Genomic DNA, 22,036 nt, shown 5'->3' on the forward strand with positions numbered 1-22,036 from the left:
AAGGCCCAGGATCCTACAAGACTTGATCCCCCTGCACAAAATAGCAGCAGTTATTGACTGACTGTCGGATTGCCAGGATAGTCTCAATTAAACTTTAACAAGAATATAGTTTGAACATAAATCTAATTAAAATAATGATTTTCTGTCATGTATGTGGTATTTGTAACTAAAACCGTACATGATCGTGTTTTTTTTTCAGCTCTGTGCACCGAAGAATGTGTTCATGGCCGCTGCGTGTCTCCTGATACCTGCCAGTGTGAGCCAGGATGGGGAGGACTGGACTGCTCCAGTGGTGAGTGCCCCTCCTCTCCCTCAGTCGCTATTCTTTGCCTAAATGGCTTTCTCAGCCTGTTAGTTTCAAAGCATTTGCTTCAGTGTACGCCTATCGCAAAGCTACTTAGTTTTGAATCCTCTCTTCCTTGCAAACACAGCCAATGGAACAGGTAAGTCCCAATGGATTCATATTCATCTGCTGAAAGTGGAAGTGATATGCTTGATGAATCTAACGGATGGATGGATGAGTGAATCCCTGCTGTGCCTCTTGAGCGCTCTGTTATGATCTTAATCATGATTAGATGGGTGCCTTTGACTTGTGGCTGCAAGTGGATAAATCAATGGTGCGTTGTAATAGGCCAAGATAAAAGGCGCTTCTTTGAAATCTCAATGTAGTATTCAAAAAGTCTGTAAAAGATGAGAATACAAAACAATGTAAAACGCTAGCTCTTAAATTCTCTCTGATGCCAACGGTAGAAAAAATAGAATTGATTAAAATTTGCTAATAATCTATAATATTCAAATACATATTCTTAAATGTTCTTCCACAATAAATTGTGCTCTATTATATTCATCTCATCTCATCTCATTAGCCGTACCGCCTATCCTCATTAGGGTTGCGGGGGGGCTATTATATTTTACAGGTATAAAACAAATATATTGTATTATAGCAAACATACCATATTTTCACGCCCATAAGGCGCCACGTGTGAAAGGGCGCAGTGTCCGTAGTTGGTTCGGTTTTAGAATTGAACACAATGGCGGCGCATCTGCCCGATAGGCCACGGGTGCCTTAGCCTTGCATTAGATGTTTCCCCTCGTGCATACAAAGTGCAAATGCTTCGTGCTTTACTGTTTTATTGCATACTCCCCAAAACTAGATATAACGGCATTTTTCATGCTTGGTTTGGTCATTTTTCGGCACAACACAGACAAGCATACGAGTGTGGGTAATATTTAAAAATACAGTGGAACTAAAACTGAGTTTATTTAAGTATTGATTACAAAGTAAAACACATGGGTAAAAACTTTTTGGAGTTCATTTTCAGCTTCCTCCAACTTGCTAACTTTCGATTCATTAATCTTCAATTCTTTCGCGGCCGCTGCTCAGTGTCCATGTTCTTCCGCGTAGCGTAGAAATCAACATACCACTGCGGACGAAAACACGGAGAGCATTCAATGGAGGGAAAGTGAACTTTTGGATTTAATTCATATTTGGGGGAGAACTCTGTTCGGCCTCAATAGCTTTAAATTGCTGAATACGCTACGGCGTCAGCATTCATGAGCACTTTTGCTAACATACGTGTGACATCATGCGTCCTCTGCCACGCAAGCAGTAAATTATGGCAATCAAACCAGAGATGCTTAAAAGTCACAGGAGACACATAGATGTTGCATTCTTTGGAAGTGTGACCGATCTCACAAAAACATCAGATTTCACGTATGTTGTAAGGCTTGACTAGACCAAGGCTGGTATTTGGGATCTCCCATTCTCGGGAGCGGTCGGCCCAACTTAAGACCACCCACTCTGCAATGGAGATAGGGTGCGCTGTGCGATAAGGTGCACCCTACAATTTAAAGAAAATCTGAAACTTATGTGCGTCTTATGGGCGTGGTGGAAATACAACAAATCGGTCAGAGCACTATAGAAGTAGCCTACTATTTGTGAATCCATCATTTGCCATTATCCCTTAATATTTAAGCTAGCAGGTGTAAAGACAAAGTGGCGTGTTTGTTAATAAGAAACATTGTGCTCTTCTCTTTGGTTTATGTTTGACAGTTTGCAAAGCTTTTGAATTGATGTGAGTGTACTGCTGCTGTATAGCAAACATGAATGAATAAATGAATGGCCTTTATTGTCAGTGATGAGGGCATAATTACATTGAAAAGCCTCACCCAGTAAAGCAAATTAAAAAAGTAAAATGTGCAGAAGGATAAATTCTAATGAAAATTAATGATGTATAACAATATGTGCATATTCACAGTGGCCATTGGTACAGTACATTGTGCTCATGGACACTGTAGATGGGAAATTAGGGTGGTAATAGCTCTTGAAAAGAAGCTGTTCCTCAATTATATATAAGTGTTTAGAATAGAATAGAACTATCTTTCTTGGCCTTGATAACAATGTAGTGTACATTTTTATGTAACAATGTTCTAAACATCGTCTGTATGGCTATGACTCACAAGAGGAAAGTATATTTACATGCTGCTTTAATCATACACCCAAGCTTGTCAGCATCTTGCAACATACTGTCTCTTAGTAAACTCCTAACACAGGCCCATTAGATAGATAGATAGATAGATAGATAGATAGATAGATAGATAGATAGATAGATAGATAGATAGATAGATAGATAGATACTTTGTTCATCCCCGAAGGGAAATTCACATTTCCAGCAGCATCCCTGAGCTGAGAACAATCGAGAACAATCTAAAATAACACGGGAGCTGCTGGAGTGGCTGCCATTCGTGACGGCGCCGGAAGAAAAGATTCAATTTGAATCATGTACAAACAAACAAAAAATTGAATCATGTACAAACAAACAAACAAAATATTCATTTTTCAATAAGTGGAGTGTTAATAAAATGGGGGGAAAATAATTTCTGATACTGATATAACCAGGTAAAACTAATTTTAAGTTACCTGTCCAAATGAATGTTGTGCCATCTCACCTTTCCCACTCTCTCTCCTCTCACCTTTCCCACTCTCTCTCCTGCAGTTGACTTGCTGCTGCTCGCTCCTGAAACTAATACTTACCTCTTTGTGTATTGTGCAGTCCCTTCTCAAGTTTCTTCATCTTCCTCGTGTTGAGGTTTTTGAGTTTTCGCTTGCCCTCGTGTAGGTTGTCACCGATTTACAATTTCAACATTTGGAACTTAGACGTGAAGACGGTGTCGTTTAGGCCTTCTCTGTTTCGGGCAATTTCCACAGCAAAATACTGGATCCTTTCGTTTTTGCCGAATAGGTATGCTGGAGTTATCTGAATAATTCTTAATTGTCCCACAAATGAGTAAACCTTCAGAAAAGAAACTCATGGCTGCTTCCTTCAGGCATTAGCTCAATTCTACATTTTAACTTGAAATGATCCCTAAGAGTATAGTCTTAATCTTCAAATGTGCAACCACCCAAATTATTAGCTGACAGAAATATTGCTCAGCGTCCCTTTAACATGAAAATTCTTACGACTGTGTAATGAGTTAAAAAGCACAATCAACCGTTACCATTTAGTTCCACCTGTTGGTTTTTACAAATATTACCATACCCCCCCTAAGTTGGTTACCCAAATTTATTTTAACAACATCATTGATAACATCAATAACTGTTTTTTTAATAGGATACGTTATGACAAGTCTATTCTCACTGGTATTCTAATCATGCACCTTGATAAAGTCACAGTCTTGAGTTTCTGCAATGGCTCCGACGTGGGATCGGTTTCTCTTAAGACTCTCTGAGAGCACCTTCATGTTCCAAGGCCTTGGGGTCTGGGCTGGGCCTGTGAGGACCCCAAGTTGCGCTGTGTTCTTCACCCAAACTCTGTCTTGGTCGCAGCTCCTGTTTCTGCTCGTCACGGTGTCTTTTGCTGTTTTCCTTCATTTGCTAATCTGAAGGCGTATATGTCAGGCCACCTCGGCTCCGAGTTCATTTGATTGAAGGGCAGGTGTGTTTTGATGTTTTTACCCATTGGGAGTTGTGCAGGAGAAGCATTGTATGACAAAGACTCAACGAGAGGAAAGTATCTTTACATGCTGTTAGGCATACATCCAAACATGTCAGCATCTCCCAAATACTGTCTCTGGGAATGGGCCTTACCTCTAATGTCAGAGATTTAGCTGCGACATTGTGCAAAAATAAGAACAGAACAGAGTTATGATTTTTCAATGCATGGGTAATGGGTAATATTTATTTTCTGCTTGTTTAAGGTGGTAACGGCTGTGGGAAAAAAGCCATCTCTTAGCCTGTTAGTTCTTGGCTGGGATGAAAGTAGTCCTTAATAATGTTTTCGGCTCTGCTGTGGTAATGCAGACTGGGCAGAGAGCAGCCAATGATTTTCTGCACTGTGTGATGAACAGTTACTCTTATATTTGACCTACTAATGATGTGTGCTGAGCCCTCTCCTGTTTACCCTTTATACCTCACACTGTTCATCAACCCACCCCACGCTTGGTGGGACATGTCTCTGATGGGGATGAGAGGGCATACAGGAAGGAGGTGGAAACGCTGACAATGTGGTTTTCGAAAAATGAAGTAAATCTCAACGCCACTAATCCAAGGTAGTCATACTTGACTACAGGAAGACACACACAAACCCAGCCCCACTCATTATAAATGGAGACTGTGTGAAGAGAGTCCACTTTTTCAAACTCCTGAGCATGCACATCTCCGGCGACCTCTCGCTCTGCCAACACCAGGGCTGTGGTGGGGAGGGCCCAGCAGCGACTCCACTTCCTGAGGGTCCACAGAAGTTTCTGGTGTCCTACAAAGCTACAGTGGAAAGCATTTTGGCATATGGCATCACTGTGTGGTATGCTGGGTACACAGCAGCAGATAGGAAAAACCTACTGACACAGCCAATCGGCTGCTCTCTGCCCAGTCTAAAAGACAATGCCGGCTTGCGATACTGTAGCAGAGACTTTAACATCTCGGCTAGACTACTGCAATGCACTGTTATTATGGAATCCATCAGTCTTCCATCTCACGCCTTCAGCTGGCCCAAAATGCTGCTGAACGACTTTTAACTGGCACACATAAGAAGGAGCATATTACACTGGTTCTGGCTTCCCTTCACTAGCTGCCCATGCTTTTCAGGGTTCATTTTAAGATTATTATTATTTTTTGAAATCTTTTACTGGCCTTGCCCCTCTTAACATCAGTGAGCTGCTTCACTTTCATGTCCCTGCTCAGTGCCTCAGGTCAGCCGGTCAGCTGCTGCTGAAGGTACCGAGGTCTAAGAGGAAGCTTAGAGGGCCTAGAGCCTTTTCTGCTGCTGCTCCCAAACTATGGAATTATTTGCCCTTTGCCCATCAGAAAGGTTCCCTAAGTAGTCCTAAAACCCATTTTTATTCTTTGGCTTTTGACCCAACAGGAGTATTTTTTTCAGTTTCATTATTTTATAATATTCTGTACTTTTTAAGTTTGTTCATTGTTCTGTTGATTGCTGCCTAACACCATCCTACTATTTGAATATTTGGAAGGCTATTGCCTCCCTAACACCAGTTTTCAAACTCAGTAGTCGATACTAAACATAGCTTAGCGCTAGCGTGAATAAGGCTGTAACAATGTGGATACATTTATTGTGAAAAATGAAAAACATTATTGTCCTGCCATTGTAGGTTAGAGTAAATTATTTCAAACTAAAAACACACAATCGAAGACCATATTCCACTCCATTGGCGTCAACAGCCCATTTCAAAGGGTGCTCAAGAAACCCCAAATTCAACCCAAGCACCAACATAAAATATTGCATTTTTAAAACTCTTTTCCAAAATTAAGAACAAGATAGGCTTAAATATGATGAAAAACGCTGGATAAAAAAGATTAAAAAAGGAAAACAAAACAAACGTTTGAACAACGCAGCGTCAGAAATGCTCCACTGCTTTGAAATGGTTCAGTCCATTTGATGCATAATGATTTGTTTTAGTAGGCCTTCGGGTGCTCAGGTTTTGAGGTGGTCAAATACAGCACCACAGTATTTTCTCTTTGTATCGGATTGAGTGAAACTCACTTCTGTGTGTGTCCTTGTATCTGAGTGTGTTTGAGTGCACCAGCATGTGAGTGTTTGTACTTGCATTAATATTTAAGAGAAGGCAAGAGTAGCTACAAAGTAATTTCATGCCCCTTTAAAATAGATGGTTTCAAAGTAGCCACAAAGGTCAAATTTCTATTCATGTGTTTCACTTGTTGTGCTTTTGATTTCATACACTGTCCAAAAGTCCAAGATCCATTTTTATTATTTACATTTTTGGGACTCAGTACTCAGGTCTGGTTTGGACCGGAATATTATGTTATTTTGCTTACGGCTTACAATTTACTCTTTCTTAATTAATAACATCATGAATGAAAGGCAGAACATGCTGCCAACTAGTGTTTCACTGCTGCAACTGTAGAGCAGGTCTGCCTCCCGAGAGCATCAGTATAAACTCACTCAACACATTCTTGGGATACAACAATAAATCAACCTATCAGCATAAAGAATGAAGAATTATATCTGTAGAGTTAGTGTATGGATCTATGAATTTTCATTAGCAGGAAACCCATTTTCTGATTAGCAGATGTGTGTAAATCACCTGCTCCTGCGTCAATGCAGGAGCGCTGTGGCTTCGGCAGTGATGTATGGCCCCCACCCCCACGGGGGCAGCCTTTCTGAAAGAAGAGTGGAGGCTCCGGGGGGGTTTCCCCAGGAGATATTTTTGGCCCAGTCTCGGTTGGTGCAGCTGAGCTTGCAGGTGCTTTACTAATCCAACTTGCACAGTGAAACCACAGGTAATATTCATATTTTTTAATACCCACTGTAGACGCCTTACCAGTGTTTTCATTCACAAGCTTTCCTCTATTGAAAATGCAGAATGGCTGCCAATTCTTAAAATCAATCCACCATCATGTAGTAGTGTTTGTTTAAATTATTTACCAGTGAAATATGAGGTATGTGTCTACTGTCCTTTATATATGAGCTGGAGTTGGCAGCTCTGTTTCACAACAAAGTTACTATTCTGCTTTTGCTCCTTTCCGGTTAGCTTAGCAGATAACAAATATTATTTAATCCTTGTTGAAAAAAAAGACTAAATAGACTTGAGTGTGGTTTATGGATTTTAGTGTAGAATGCAATCCTAATTTTGTAAAACTGTGGCAATAAGGACAAACATTTTACATTGAGAATGTTTCTACATAAAACCAACATTAGCATTCAACTACAGCAGTCTTAACTCATAATGCACAAACAATGTGTTAAAGCAATTATACGCCAGTTTTATATACATCTAAAAACATATAGGTTTAGATCAATGGTTCCCAATATTTTGCTGGCTGGCGCCCCCCTTGGCTCCCCAGTGGATTCCCCCTACTGCCCCCTTCTTCTTCACCGCTCCCCCAGATCTTTGCACCAGGGGGGCGGTACTGCCCACTTTGGCAACTACTGGTTTAGATCTTCCAAGTATTCAATGTTTAAATCAAGGTTGTAGCCTGCTGCTATGGACATTAAACATGTTTTCACTTTTTCTAAAATAATAATAACAATAATAATAACGACAAACACAACATTTATAACAATAACGACATTAATAATGATAATGAATATAAATCCACAGTGTAGTTATGTGGAACATTAAGATGTCGCACCAAAATCACATTCATTTATTTTCCAAACAGTTTAACCTAACGAGGGTCACAGAGTGCTGGCCCTATCTCACCCATGTCTTTAGAATGTGTTAGGAATTTGGAGTGACATAGGGCATGGGAAGAATATGCAAAATCCACACAAGGATGCCTGTAGCCGTAATTCATAGATCCGTTAGCGCTAGTTCTCAGCCAATCAGAACGTGAGGATGACGACAGTAGCTTTGTAACCTGAAACATTTGTAAGTAGAGTGTTTTGTAGAGTGTGTCTATATGTCTGTGGCACTTGTAACGTTGAAAACTTTCCTTCTTTTATAGCATTAGATGCACCAAGAACTAAGAGTGAGGTGTCATATCTAAAACTGATGAAGGTCTGTTAGAAGGAAAACAATAAGTGTACATACCGTGCTTTACATCGGAAGTAAGAGTCTGTCAGATCCGACAAATCTGAATCAATGTCTATGTGAAGTTAGTACGGTGCGAACAACTTCCTCAAAGATCACCAACATTATAAGGGTGTTGGCGTCTGTGGACATCTTGATGCCATGCATATAACTTTGTATGTAATAATTGAGACTCTTTTCTACTGTCTTTTGAGATAATTTTTCATAATAAGGAGGAAGTTGTATGGCTATGCCATCAGGAATACCGACTTAAGAGTACGTTGCAAAACATCACATCGTTCCGCGTACCAAGTCATTAGAAGTACGAACAAACCAAATGAACCAACTCAGTGAACAGCTTGTTGGTGTTGTGTGGTGCCTGTGTAGTGTTCTTGGTTTAGGGATCCATGCATCCTTCATCTAGGTTGCCAAAGGTTTTCCATGGTATGTTGACAATCTTTCTAGCATGACGTATGTGTGTTGCACGTTATCATTGTCCATGCTGATTGGCTATAAGCACAGAAGTTTGGTTTGATTCATTGTAGAGACTATGCCTCCACCTGACTCCGCCAACAGCCATGCACAAAAGTAACCAGACTCTCCAGCTGTATAATAGAAATTTGAATCCCAAAAATGTATATGGACTGTAGTTTCACGACAATAAGGCGCACCTAAAAGCCTTTATTTAATTTTTTTTTCAAAAGCTGACCACTCGCCTTATATATAATAAATGGATCAATATTAAGTCGCAAGGGCTCGCAACTAAGGCGAGCAGCCGCTGACTAAATTTGCCCCCGTAGGCGAAGTAATCCGCGGTGTATGCTGGTATATATATATATATATATATATATATATATATATATATATATATATATATATATATATATATATATATATATATATATATATATATATATATATATATATATATATATATGGGCAGCACGGCGGCACAGTGGTTAGCGCATGTGCGGCACAGTTCATGTCTTGGGCACCTCCTGCGTGGGTTCAAATCCAGCTCCAGACTTCCTGTGCGGAGTTTGTATGTTCTCCCCGTGCTTGCGTGGGTTTCCTCCGGGAACTCCGGTTTCCTCCCACATTCCAAAAACATGCATTTCAGGTGGATTGGCCGGTCCAAATTGTCCCTAGGTGTGAATGAGCGAGTGACTTGTCTGTCCCTGTGTGCCCTGCGATTGGCTGGCAACCAGTTCAGGGTGTCCCCTGCCCACTGCCCGATGATTCCTGGGATGGGCTCCAGCACCCTTGCGACCCTACTGAGGATAAGCGGTGTAGCTAATGAGATGAGATATATATATATATATATATATATATATATATATATATATATATATATATATATATACACCGGCGTTTCATTTCCAAACCAATCTGTCAATCGTCATTTGGATCAGTCACTATTGGCTAAAGATATTCGTGGTAAATGAATGTGATGGCTGCAAGACGACTTTAGTGAGCTACCCAGGCTTTCAAGATCGCGCCGCGCGCGAGTGCAGCGGGAACGGAAGCAAAAACAAGGCTCTCGGGGAGGCCTAGCGGAGAAGCCAAGAAGGCGACCACACCGACAAGCGCTTCCGAGTATTTTCCTGGCCAATGCCAGATCAATCGTTCACAAAATCAGTGAACTTGAGCTGCGGATAGCTACCAACAGCTTCGTGTGGAATTGCAGTATTTTTGTCATCACTGAGTCTTGGCTTGACCCGCGGATCCCCGACGCTGCAGTCCAGCTAGCAGGATGCATGCTACACCGACACGACCACAACGAAGACTCCGGTAAAAAAAGAGGTGGGGAACTATGCGTTTACGTTCATAAAACGTGGTGCAAGAACAGCAAAGTCATTGATACACACTGCTCGCCCAATATAGACTTTCTAGCAGTATCGGGTAGACCCTTCTATCTACCGAGAGAGCTAACTGTGCTCATTGTGATAGCTGTTTACATCCCTCCGGATGCTAACGCTAGCACAGCGCTAAACCTCCTGTTCGTTGCCATCAACAAACAACAGCTTGCACACCCCGACGGAGCTTTCATTATCGCTAGGGACTTTAATAAGGCATGTTTAAGGACTGTACTTCCAAAATACTTTGGACCGCGTATACAGCAACATCAAAAACGCATATAAAGCAACATCAAAAACGCATATAAAGCTTCCCCCCTCCCCCACCTAGTCAATTCCGATCACCTATGTCTGTCCCTCTTCCCCTCATACACCCCCATCCGTAGAAAAACAAAGCCTGTAACGAGGACAACACAAACGTGGCCTGAGGGTGCCCTCTCTCAGCTGCAGGACTGTTTTCATCAAACTTGCTGGGAGGTATTTGAACACCATGACATCCAGAAATTCACTGACACTGTTTTATCTTACATTCGATACTGCACGGATGAAGTCACAGTAAATTAAAAAATCAAAGTCTACCCAAACCAAAATCCCTGGATGTCCAGTGAGGTGCGCAACCTCCTCAAACACCGCAACACCGCCTTCAGGCCTGGAGATAAGGCTCTTTACCGTGTGGCCAGGGCTGACCTGAAGAGAGGCATAAAGAAAGCAAAGGTAGCCTACAGGAGGAGGATCGAGCACCTCTTCGCTGGAAATGACTCGAGGAGGATGTGGCAGGGTCTTCAACACATCACTAACTTCAGAGGCCACAACCTGGCAACTGTTGAGGCTGAGGCTTCACTAGCTGCGGACCTTAATCAGTTCTTCGCTCGCTTTGAAGCTGGAAGGCCACAAACAGCCACATCACACCCACCAACAACCAGCAGCAACACGCTCACATTTCAGGAGCATTGAGTCAGGCGTGCACTGAAAACTATAAACCCCAGGAAGGCAGATGGCCCGGATGGAGTACAAGGGAGGGTACTCAGGGACTGTTCCGATCCGCTGGCTGGGGTCTTCACCACCATCTTCAACCGGTCCCTGTCACAGGCAACTGTCCCACCTTGCCTCAAAACCTCCACCATCATTCCCATCCCCAAAAAGTCAGCAGTGGAAAGCCTCAACGACTACAGGCCTGTCGCTCTTACGCCTGTGGTCATGAAGTGCTTCGAGAGGTTAGTGTCCCAGTACATAAAAAACTCCCTGCCACTCACACTGGACCCCCACCAGTTTGCCTACAGGGCAGACCGCTCCACTGACGACGGCATAAACACAGCACTTCACACCGTGCTGAAACACCTAGACCACCGGGGGAGTTACTTCTGGACTTCAGCTCAGCCTTCAACACCATTATCCCGGACATCCTGGTGGAGAAACTCACACACCTAGAACTCTCTCCCTCCATCTGCCACTGGATAATAGACTTCCTCTCAAACCACCCACAGTCCGTGAAACTCGGTAACGACGTCCCTCCCACCCACTGAACACTGGCTCCCCCCAAGGATGTGCACTGAGCCCCCTGCTTTTTACCCTCTACACCTCCGACTGCTCACCGACCCACCCCACAAACACAATCATTAAGTTCGCCGACGATACCACCTTGATCGGCCTCATCTCTGAAGGGGACAAGATGGTAGGGAAGGCCCAGCAGCGACTGCATTTCCTGAGAGTGCTCAGGAAAAAACAGCTAAAACAGCAGATGCAGGTGTCCTTTTACAAAGCCAAAGTGGAGAGAATTATAACGTACTGCATTACGGTGTGGTATGCTGGGTGCACAGCAGCAGACAGGAAAACGCTCCACAGGGTCATCAAAACAGCCTAGAAAATCAGCGGTTGCTCTCTGCCCAGTCTGGAGGACATTGCCTGCTCTTGGTACCTCAGCAGAGCAGAAATCATCAAGGACTTTTCTCACCCCGGCCACCACCTCTTCGACCTGCTGCCTTCTGGCAAGCGCTACAGGTCACACAAAACAAAAACAAACCCTAATACTAAGAAATGGTTGAATCCAAAGAGTTTAACAGTTTCTTCCCCAGAGCTATTACCACCCTAAACAGACACCGCACAAAAAACTGAAAAACTCTTGCAAAAACACTACCTCATACGAACGTAAAATGGTACTCATGTCTATGTCTCTTGCACATGTTGACTGCACTATGTTTACTGCTCACCTTGCACCATGTTGACTATTTTTTTTTGCATTATGATGACTATATTTGCACCAAATGCATATGTTAACTATTTTTTTGCACTATGATGACTATTTTTGCACCAAATGCATATTGCACAAACCCTTACGATACCAAAGTGTATGTGACATCATACATGCCGACATTTCTTGTTTAAATATTGTGTAAATTATAACTATAACCTTATCCTCCTTGTTTTATAACCTTATCTTCTCTGTTCCTTTATCTTCTTGGTTTTTTAACTCACTGTAAATGTGTGAAACTGGAGTGTCATGCCCAATTTCGTTGTCACAATATGACAACCCATTTTGTAACAATGACAATAAAGGTGTATTCTATTCTATTCTATATTGTACCAGCATCTTGGTTCAGACTGATCTTGTGTCACGGACCAGGAACGGAGACAGGACCCAGTAGCGTTCGTTTACTCGGTTTTATTGATAAGAGGGAGAAAAGGGCTTGCTTCCTCGATCCGAGGATCGACGGACAAGGGGAGCAGGAGAGGCGGAAGTAGGAGGGTTGAAGACAGGCAGGAATTACAAGTCGTTAGCCGAGACTGGAGAGCAAGGGGCGGTGTCAAGTTTGGAAACGAAGTCGGCAACAGGAGGCAGGCAGGTAGCGGGGAAAAACAGACAGGATAACGGGCAAGCAGAACGGGGCAGAGTCAGGTCCGGAAACAGGTTGACAACGGGTAACAGGCAGAGAAAACAGAGCAGGAACAGAGTCTGAACGTGAGAGGTTGCCGAGCTGGGAGCAACGGTTAGCACAACAATCTGACAGGGATCTTTTGGAAGTCGGGGGTTTAAAAGGAGTTCATCAGCCAATCAGCTATCCGGGCTGTTGGCACAAATTAAGCATTCGCAGGTGCTCTGAATTGGCAATCATAACATCTTTATGTTCCTGCGATGAGTCTATTTTTAAATTCAATTCAATTCAAAGTGTTTATTGTCATATGCACAGTAAAGAATCACGTTTTCCTGCACAATGAAATTCTTACTTTGCTGCCCACACAGTTGCCAGCGAAAAAGAAAATAGAAACTAAGAAATGGTTTAATCCAAAGAGTTTAACCTTCCTAATGGTATGTGGAATGACGCATTTGAGTGATTGTTGACATCGTACGGACTGAGACACGTATTTGCTTCTTTGCGAGCCGTCAGAATATTATGGGGTTAATAAGTTTGACTGAACTATCTCACTGCTTTGTTGACATTCCCACTGTAGACGCCTTAGAGTCCAGTGCGCCTAATGTATGGAAAATATGGGACAAAAAACTATTTTTGAGGGGGAGGGCTTACAACCCGGTACGTATTATAGTCGTGGAAATACGGTAATCAAAAGTTTAATGATCTGCATCTTTGTGTCATGTTCATGCCAGGAATTAGTTCAGGGAGTGTCAAAGTGAAATTTTCCCTATTATCAACAGTTACAATCTTTTTAAAATAATTATTATCAACGAGTTACAGAATTTTATTCTGAAAGTATTAGCAGGAACTCACGGGTGACTAAGACTGCACCCTTTTGACCGGAACTTACCACAACTATAAAAGAAAAGGCAAAGCTCCAAACTGCTGACTTTACCCATGCTTAAAGGGGGGAATGCCTCACTCAATTTTGACACGCTATGAAAATAATTCCTGATTACTTAAATGACTTGATTATCTTAACAGTTGTATGGATCAATAATTTACTGATTGCTACCGAATTTCTTTGCCCGTTCCCGTTGTTTAAGACTATGAATGAAAGCTTTATTTCGAACATTAAAATAAAAACAGGACAAAAACAATGAGTCAACAACAAAATAATGTTACATAACATGTTCGAAAAGGGGTAGTCAAAAGCAGATGATTATTTTCCCTACCCCTTTATCTTCTCTATTAAATACATTTTACAAATCCTCTTCTCCTCTTGTGTCTAATATAACAAAATCTCATGGATATACTTAGTACATAGGTCAGATATCAATAATTATAATTACAATAATCCCATATTTTATACACTAATCTTCATAATACCTATCCCTCAACGTCATAATGCCACTAGTTACCAAACATCACTGTAGCACCAATGATAATAACAACAATAAAAATAAAAAGAATATTTATAATAACAGTTATGATATAATAGCAACAATAACAACATGTTAACCTTAGTTTTAAACGCAGTATTTACTATCTCACTCTTATCCCATTTTCTTCATCCCTGTATTTTGCGAGTAATGTTTTTCTGTATATTAATTTGAACACATGAATAGTTGTGTGACTATGAAAGCTTGTGTCAACAATGTCCTTTTTATTCTTTCATTTGATTAATTTTTTTGTCATGTAAATAAATATAGCTTGTTTGTATCAAACACGTGCATTTTTTATTTGTGTGTCTCTAGTATTTTCCCTCTGGACTTATGAATTAATATCCTTATCAATGAACTGAAAAATCGAAAATCTAAAGCTAAATTGAAAATATGTTTGGTGTAATGCTTCCTTCTTGATAAATGATAAGCACAATATGAGGCTATGTCGAATTGATTTGGGTGTGAAACCGTGAGCACTACCTCTTGGCCGTAGCGGTAACCACCGAATTAGATTCTGAATTAAATCGAGGTAATATGAACCAATTAATCTACATAATCACTGTGTTCTCAAATGTCGGGAATCCTTGTTTCAAAAATGATTGTTGCACTGTTCTTTATATGCGTCCTGGTACCAAACTACCTCCGTCCCGGTATCCGTCCCAGCCCAAGGGTTGCAGACTACTGCTTTACAGCACAGAGCTGTCGATGGTAAGCAATGCACCAGCACCACTGGACGACAGTGTGCTGTTAACGGCAATCAAAGAGTTGAAGAATAAATGCAGGATTTATGTCTATTGCTGTCAATGGCAATAAATGTGTTAAGCTCACATAAATGCTAGGTCTCTGATTTGACTACTGGGGAGGAGGCATTGTGTGTCTTGGTCACCAAATACTGATTGTGCGAATGTGATTAAAAAGCATATCACCCAGGCTTGGATATAAAGTGGTATGCTCAGCGGCCTCGCGCTAAAGTGACAGGCTTCGAGTTAGCCATTTGGCTTCCAATCAAAGGTTTGGAGCTGCTTTGTGGAGCAGCACCTGGCAAGAAGTTGTTTTGTAAATGTGTCAGGCAGCCAGAGGAGACTCAAAGTGTTTTTTTTTTGTTTGGGCAAAGAGAGGCGATAAGCTTCACCCAAGTTTGTCTTGCGACTGAAGATATCCACTGTTTTTTCTTCGCCGCCCACTTGACTCCACCTGCTGCTTCCAGAAAATATTTCATCCTTCTCCCCGCTCTTGAATCAGGCCCCGCTGGGACCAAAGCTGGCCCGTGACCTGTGTAGATTCCTGAGGGATTGTTTCCTCGAGGATAGGTGGGCTATTTTAAAAACGGTTAGACAAGGACATAACAGCGTGTTTCTTGTTGACTGTCACCATTCTGCATCTAGTTTTGAGTCCTCTTGAGAATTGAATGTTTAATTGCCGCTGCTGGTTTGTGTGGTGTGTTTGTGCTCTTGATCTTATTCTGTTATCATCATTTTGTTTTTACTTTCAGTTCATACCATTATTAAAATGCATTTTTATGGTTTTGTTGTGGTGCTTTTTTGACGTCTTCCATTTTTTTGAATTGATCGACGTTTGTCTTGCATTGCTCAACAAAATGTTCATTTTCAAATACAAACTGCTCAACAGTAAAAAAAAATGGTTCAAGGCGTTAGAAGATATAGCGCTAAATAGGACAGGGCCAGTGAAAACTACAATTCATCAAATTTGATTCATTTTGGCTGAAAATGATTTACTTTTAGAGTGTGCAGTCTTTGTTCAATAAAGATTGTTAACAACTGCAATATCTGTTTGTGTGTGCAGAATTACATTTTGATGGGGTTATTGTTTGAACATTTATTGATCCCATAAAATGGGATGATAAATAGGTTTTTTATGCTGTTGTGCTTTTTTAATGCATATATTTGGTCTTAACTCAATAAGTCCATCGCATTTCTATTTTATTCCTTATGAGTGTTGGGGCTTAACATCAAACGATAGCCACAATGTTTTTGAATGCTGGAAAGTCAGCTCATGTAACATCGACATATAGAGGAATAGTCATAAAAATGACATATGTTTCACATGAATATAAATGATCTCAATCATATACAAATTAATTGAATGGTTCTCTTGGTTGCAGCAATGCTCTGCTATTTCTCAACTACAGGCAACTTGCTCCATTTAATAGTTGGATAAGAAAAGTCAATCAACTGATTTCTGAATGGTTTTGTTAATTTTCTGGTTTGTGCCTTGTGTACTCATTTTGTGTTCATGGTACACATCAGATTACCTTAGGCTAAAAATTAGGAAGCATACAATTATATATTACCTATTTTTTAATACAACAAGAAAAAATACATGCAGTTTTTTAATTTAATACAGTGAATTCTCATTTATCGGGTAGGTTATGTTCTTAAAAAAACATGGTAGGCAACATCCGTGAAGTGAAATTATTATTCTAGTAAATAACACTATTTTAGGGGCCGGTCACACAGACATTTGCGGCTGAATCACGGCTAAAATTTTACGTTTTTTTTTTGCCCGTGGTTGCCCGCGATGGAAAATGCGCAAAATTGGCCAACCCGCTGTTCATCGGTGGTATGCCCGCAAAACAGACGCCGGCGACTGTTCCGCTTCCTCATCGCGTCATTTCTGCGTCATTTTCTCGTGTGGACCACGGGTATAAAAGCTCCCGAGCCGGTGTTGTGCCCAAATCCGACTCCTACGCAACACGACCAACCCCCCACCCCCTCGCGTGAACGCGCATTCTGCTGCGATCGCTTTTGTCGGAAGCGTGCATTGACGTTGGTGACTTTTTCATCAGCAAACACATTTTGTAGAATACGATCGCACTTTATTGTTTAAATAAACACGTTATATAGACTAGGATCTCCCAATTGTTATAATTAGCTCGCTCTATTATTTTAATAAGCGTTTTATATAGAATACGATCGCTTTTGTTGGAAGCGCAGCAGAATGCGCGTACACGCGAGGGGGGGAGGATTTACCGTTCGATTACGTTCACAACAAAAACAAAGACGGAATGGTTTAAGTTGTATTACATTCCCAACAAATGCAAGACGAAGTGGTTTTGGTTATATGTTCGCCATTACATTCCCTAAAAGTGAGATAAAACGAGGTAAAAGTGGTTGTAGTAGCGAGGGGATGCAAATCTCGGCAGGGATGTATGTCTCGGATAACACCGGGCTGTAGAAATCATAACCGCTCAAGACACAGTCCCGTGAAGATCAAGATTTCAAGCTATGGCATCATTTTTATTTTATTATCTTGAAAAGAAATGTCAAGAAATAAAAATGGATTAAGACGAGGTCACTACGCTGACAGGGATCCATGTTCACCCCCTTGACGTCTCGAGCACAACTGACGTGTGCTCGGCAAATCGCGCTGTATATACGCGGAGAAAGGCGTTTGACCGTCACACGCGTAACACGCTAATTTCACATAATAACACCGCGATACAGGCGCAGAACATGCTATTACCAAGCTCCACCCACGATTAACCGCTGAAATTTCCCGTCCTACCCATGTGTAACCACGCCCTGGCCGCGGCCAGAGCACGTCGTTCCGCGTCATTTCCGCGTCATTACCTCGTGTTGACCACGTGTGCGGCACGCGGTTTAACACGTGCTCAAACTTTTGAGCAGCTCAAAACTTTTTCGCGCGGCCAACCGCGTGTGAATTTCCGACCGCGAGTAAAGCACTGCTGTATCTCGTCTATATGGCGGTCTCAGAGCGTCCAACAGCGCCCAACAGCGTCTGCTTCACGGCCAGAAATTTCTGGCCGTGGTTCAGCCTCGATACGCTCGTGAAAGGCTGTGTACCCGCGCTCTGAAGAATTGAGCAGTGCGAAACTTTCCGACCGCGTGTTAAGCACTGCTGTATCTCGTCTGTATGGCGATCTCAAAGCGTCCAATAGCGTCCGCCTCACAGGCAGAAATTTCTGGCCGTGATTCAGCCGCAAATGTCTGTGTGACCGGCCCCTTACATTCAAACTAAAGTACAACCTTTTTTACAGGCTTGAGCACTTGTATAACAAATACAAATTACTGTATAAATGTTTTTTTGTTTTTTTCTACGAATAACTATTGTATTGTCAAATAATATATCATCATGTAAAAAAGCCAATTGGAATGCAGTACACAATGCACAATGCAAATATGTGCAAACCAGCAGCAAGACTGGAAAAGTTGACCAAATTTGAGCAGGGGTTCGCTTCACTGTACACATCTTTGGGCATCATAATTCATGTATATTGTAAAGCGATAGAATTGTTGGTTTGAAAAAAAAAGGCTTCATTTAAATTTTGGTACACTGATATAATGTAACCCAGGGTTCAGGAAAGTAAACCCATTATGAGAAGGTGATTACTCTATACTGCACAAAGGCACAAAGTTACATTGAAATTGTTCATTGATCCTTTTTCTAAGTAAACATTTTTTTTCTCTTGGCTAATAGTTTTCCCATTTTAATAGTTCTTTTTCCCATCTGAACCCAAAATAGATATTAAAATCCATCCACTGCTTTCCTCACGAGGGTAGCGGGGGTGCTGGAGCCCATCCCAGCTTTCTTCGGGCGGTGGACAGTGGACACCCTGAACTGGTTGACAGCTCTTCGTAGGGCACACAGAGACTGAAAACCATTCATACGCTCACTCATACCTCGGTACTTTTTGGAGTCACCATTTCACCTGAAATGCATGTACAATGAGGGAGGAAACCCATGCAAGCACAGGGAGAATATGCAAACTTTGTACAGAAAGGCTGGTTGCTGGGTTTGAAGCCATGATGTCAGAACTGTGCTATGGACGTGTTAAACACGACAAAAACAAAATTGTTTAACAAATATTGTTATAAAGATGTGTAATATGTTTTCCCCATTTCCCATTGTCGGAGTTTTACAAGTAAAAAAGACAAATAACTCGGGCCAGCATTTTTCAGTTTATTGTCTGTAATGCAAATGATTCCCATTTTTATTAATCTTATGGATTATTAGTCTCCAAAACTGAACATCTTTGTGTTCATTTGACTAATTTAGCTTCATAAGACATACAGCTACAAAAGGGAAACAATAACTTAATGTCAAATCTTAAATAAATCTGTGAAAATATCACACTTTGGTCGCTGTTCATAAAAGAGGACAGCTTAAGCTGGTGAACTATCAACACTGTGCAAGGCATAACACATGCAGCACTAATGTTTTTGAGAAGACTCCTGTAAGGATTCCCTATGGCACCCGTCAACATTTTACACATTATTCTCCGAACTGTTTGTAAACCAGATGGTTCCCCCTCCACTCCCAAAGCAGCAGGACATTGACATGCATCACCATCAAAGACCTACAGGATGCAAAGCACACCATCAGGGTGAATCATGTTTGTTGAGTCAATTCCTTTGCCCATTCATTAGACGTTTGCTCCTGTGGCGTTATACAGTTACATTCTGCACACAATGCCCAATCACACTTGGGGTTGAGACCTGCAACCCTTGTTTGAACAAGTCTCTGATGGTTGTAACAAAAGCAGAACCGAATATAATTTAGATATTTATAGAAACTATGGATATATATCTAATGCAGTAATGTCATACTCATTTAAGCTTGGGGGCCACATGATAAAAAAACATTCTCATGGGGGCTGGACAAGTAGATTAAAGAGAAATAAAAAAAGAGAGGTAGAGAACAAGAGAGAGAGAGAGGGAGAGAGAGAAAGAGAGAGAGAGAGAGAGAGAGAGGGGGGGGGAGAGAGAGAGAGAGAGAGAGAGAGAAAGAGAGAGAAAGCGAGAGGGAGAACAAAAGAGAGGGAAAGAGAGAAAGAATGGCAAAACAGAGAGAAAGAGACCAAGAGAGATATAGTAGGAGAGAGAAAACTTGAGAAGTGGGATTAGAGGGAGAAAGGAACAGAGAGAGAAAGACAAACAGAGACAAAGAACAAGAGAAAGAGAACAAAAGAGCAAGAAAGGAAAAGAGCAAAAGAAAAAAATTAAAGAAAGAGAGGCAAAAAGAGAGAATAAAAGAGATAAGTATAGAGAGCGAGGGAGAGAAAGAGAGTGCGAGAAACAGAAAAATAGAAGAGTGAGAAGGAGAGACAAATGGTGAGAAAAAAGAAAAAGAGAGAGAACCTAAGAAAGAGAGAGAAAGATAAATAGTGAAAAAAGAAAGAGAGAGACAAGGAGAGAAAGAAATATAGCTCCACTTGTTTTGTGAGTGGTGCCTCGCTTTGGCGACATCCAGTGGACATATTTCAGACTGCTGGTCATTTTCCTCTTTCGCTACTCTCAGCATTGCCTAGCCTGCCGTATTAAAACCCTTGGCCAATGGGCCTCATGTTTGACACCCCTAATCTAATAATCCTTCCTCTTAAATGTCCACAAAGTCATCTCCAGTTTGTTCTAATTCATTACAATTTAATGGTGTATTTCCAGTTAACACCCATACATTTGCAAATGGATTCTCACCATTGGAATCAACCAGTCAATGGAAAGTATTTACGATGCTTCTATTGAGTGTTTGATCCTGAAACCTAGATATATAGATATATTTATTCCGCTAAAGTTATGTAGCTAGTAAGATAGTATTTGATGAGTGTTAAATTCCTCATTAGACAGACGTGATGACACATTTACAAACCGCTATAACTATTGACAGTCTGTTGCTTGCCTGGTTCTATTTAACATTCATTTAGTGTGTTATTTCTCCAGGGAGTAGTAGGATAGCCTTAATGCTTTTGTGGAGAACAATAACAATTTTTTTGTGCATGATTACATGTGTCTGTTTTTCCATGGGTATTCATTGAGTTTTGCATGCCTTTGTCAGGCTTGTTCAAACATCATAGCTGTCAAGCTCCACGGCTCCATGCCCTTACAAACTGTCGTATTTTCCCTTACAAAATACAAAAAAATCTTACACCATATATTTTTTCAAACGTGCTTATTTATGTAGTTTAACATGTTATATTGTACATGCGTTTCGTTATATCATTCTGTACATATACTTAATAATAAAATAAAAAAAAATAAAAATCAGGAACAATTGTTATCAGCGTAACTAAAATTTCCTTTAATAACACTTTAAATTTAGATTTGTAAATAAAGATATTTAAAAATTAGTAGGCATTTCTATTTTGTAAACCAAACCACAATATCAACCATTGATGCTTGTATTTTAAATTTGAATGAATGAATGAATGAATACTTTATTTTGAACATTAAAATAAAAACAGAACAAAAACAATAACTCAACAACAAAATAATGTTTTATTGTTTTAATAAGCTTATTATATAGAATACGATCGCTATTGTCGGAAGCGCAGCAGAATGCGCGTTCACGCGAGGGGGGGAGGATTTTGCAGGGGAGTCGAAATTAGGCACTACAGCGGCAGATGCATGCATCAAACGCTCGCTTCGTTTGCAACGAAATAAACAATACCGAGATAGAGGCTACCGCGGCGAACTCGTTTGACTTGATTGATTTGCCATTTCATGATAGTTGGTGTATACCGGATGGTACCCATCATTGACAAATTTGCGTTTTTCTGTACAGATTTTCTTGCACGTCGAACTTGTCTTAAAATGCATAATAAACATACTTTGTATGGCAAAAACGTACAGGTTGACAAGTATGAAACATCTTATTTCTACAAATTGTTCTTTTGACCCAGAGTGAGCTTTGACTCAGCACTTTCCTCTGGAGAGTCTTGTGCCATCCCATTACACAGGATTTACAATCCCCCATGAGCTCACTATTTACCTTTCGGGGAAGGTCTAAAATGTGTGTTTACGTTTGTGTTTTGATGGGTGTATGGGTAAGGAAGATTAAAGCCTGTCATTTAATATGTGTCAATGGTCACAGCTATTAAATAATTTCGAAGCATAGCATTCACACGGCTTCCATCATGTCG

The 22,036-nt window shown here is 41.0% G+C and overlaps 1 protein-coding gene across 1 annotated transcript in view; it reads left to right on the forward strand.

Annotated features, from left to right (window-relative positions):
* Positions 1–22,036, forward strand: part of megf11 (multiple EGF-like-domains 11) — a 208,907-nt gene that overhangs the window by 71,999 nt on the left and 114,872 nt on the right. Inside the window, exon 6 of the mRNA XM_088340142.1 lies at positions 200–292. Within this exon, the coding sequence (XP_088196268.1) occupies positions 200–292 (93 nt within the window). The remainder of the gene's footprint in view (positions 1–199; positions 293–22,036) is intronic.

Source organism: Urocampus carinirostris, chromosome 7, assembly GCF_059441175.1.
Source record: "Urocampus carinirostris isolate Australia breed hairy pipefish chromosome 7, RoL_Ucar_1.0, whole genome shotgun sequence".
Classification (NCBI taxonomy): Eukaryota; Metazoa; Chordata; class Actinopteri; order Syngnathiformes; family Syngnathidae; genus Urocampus; species Urocampus carinirostris.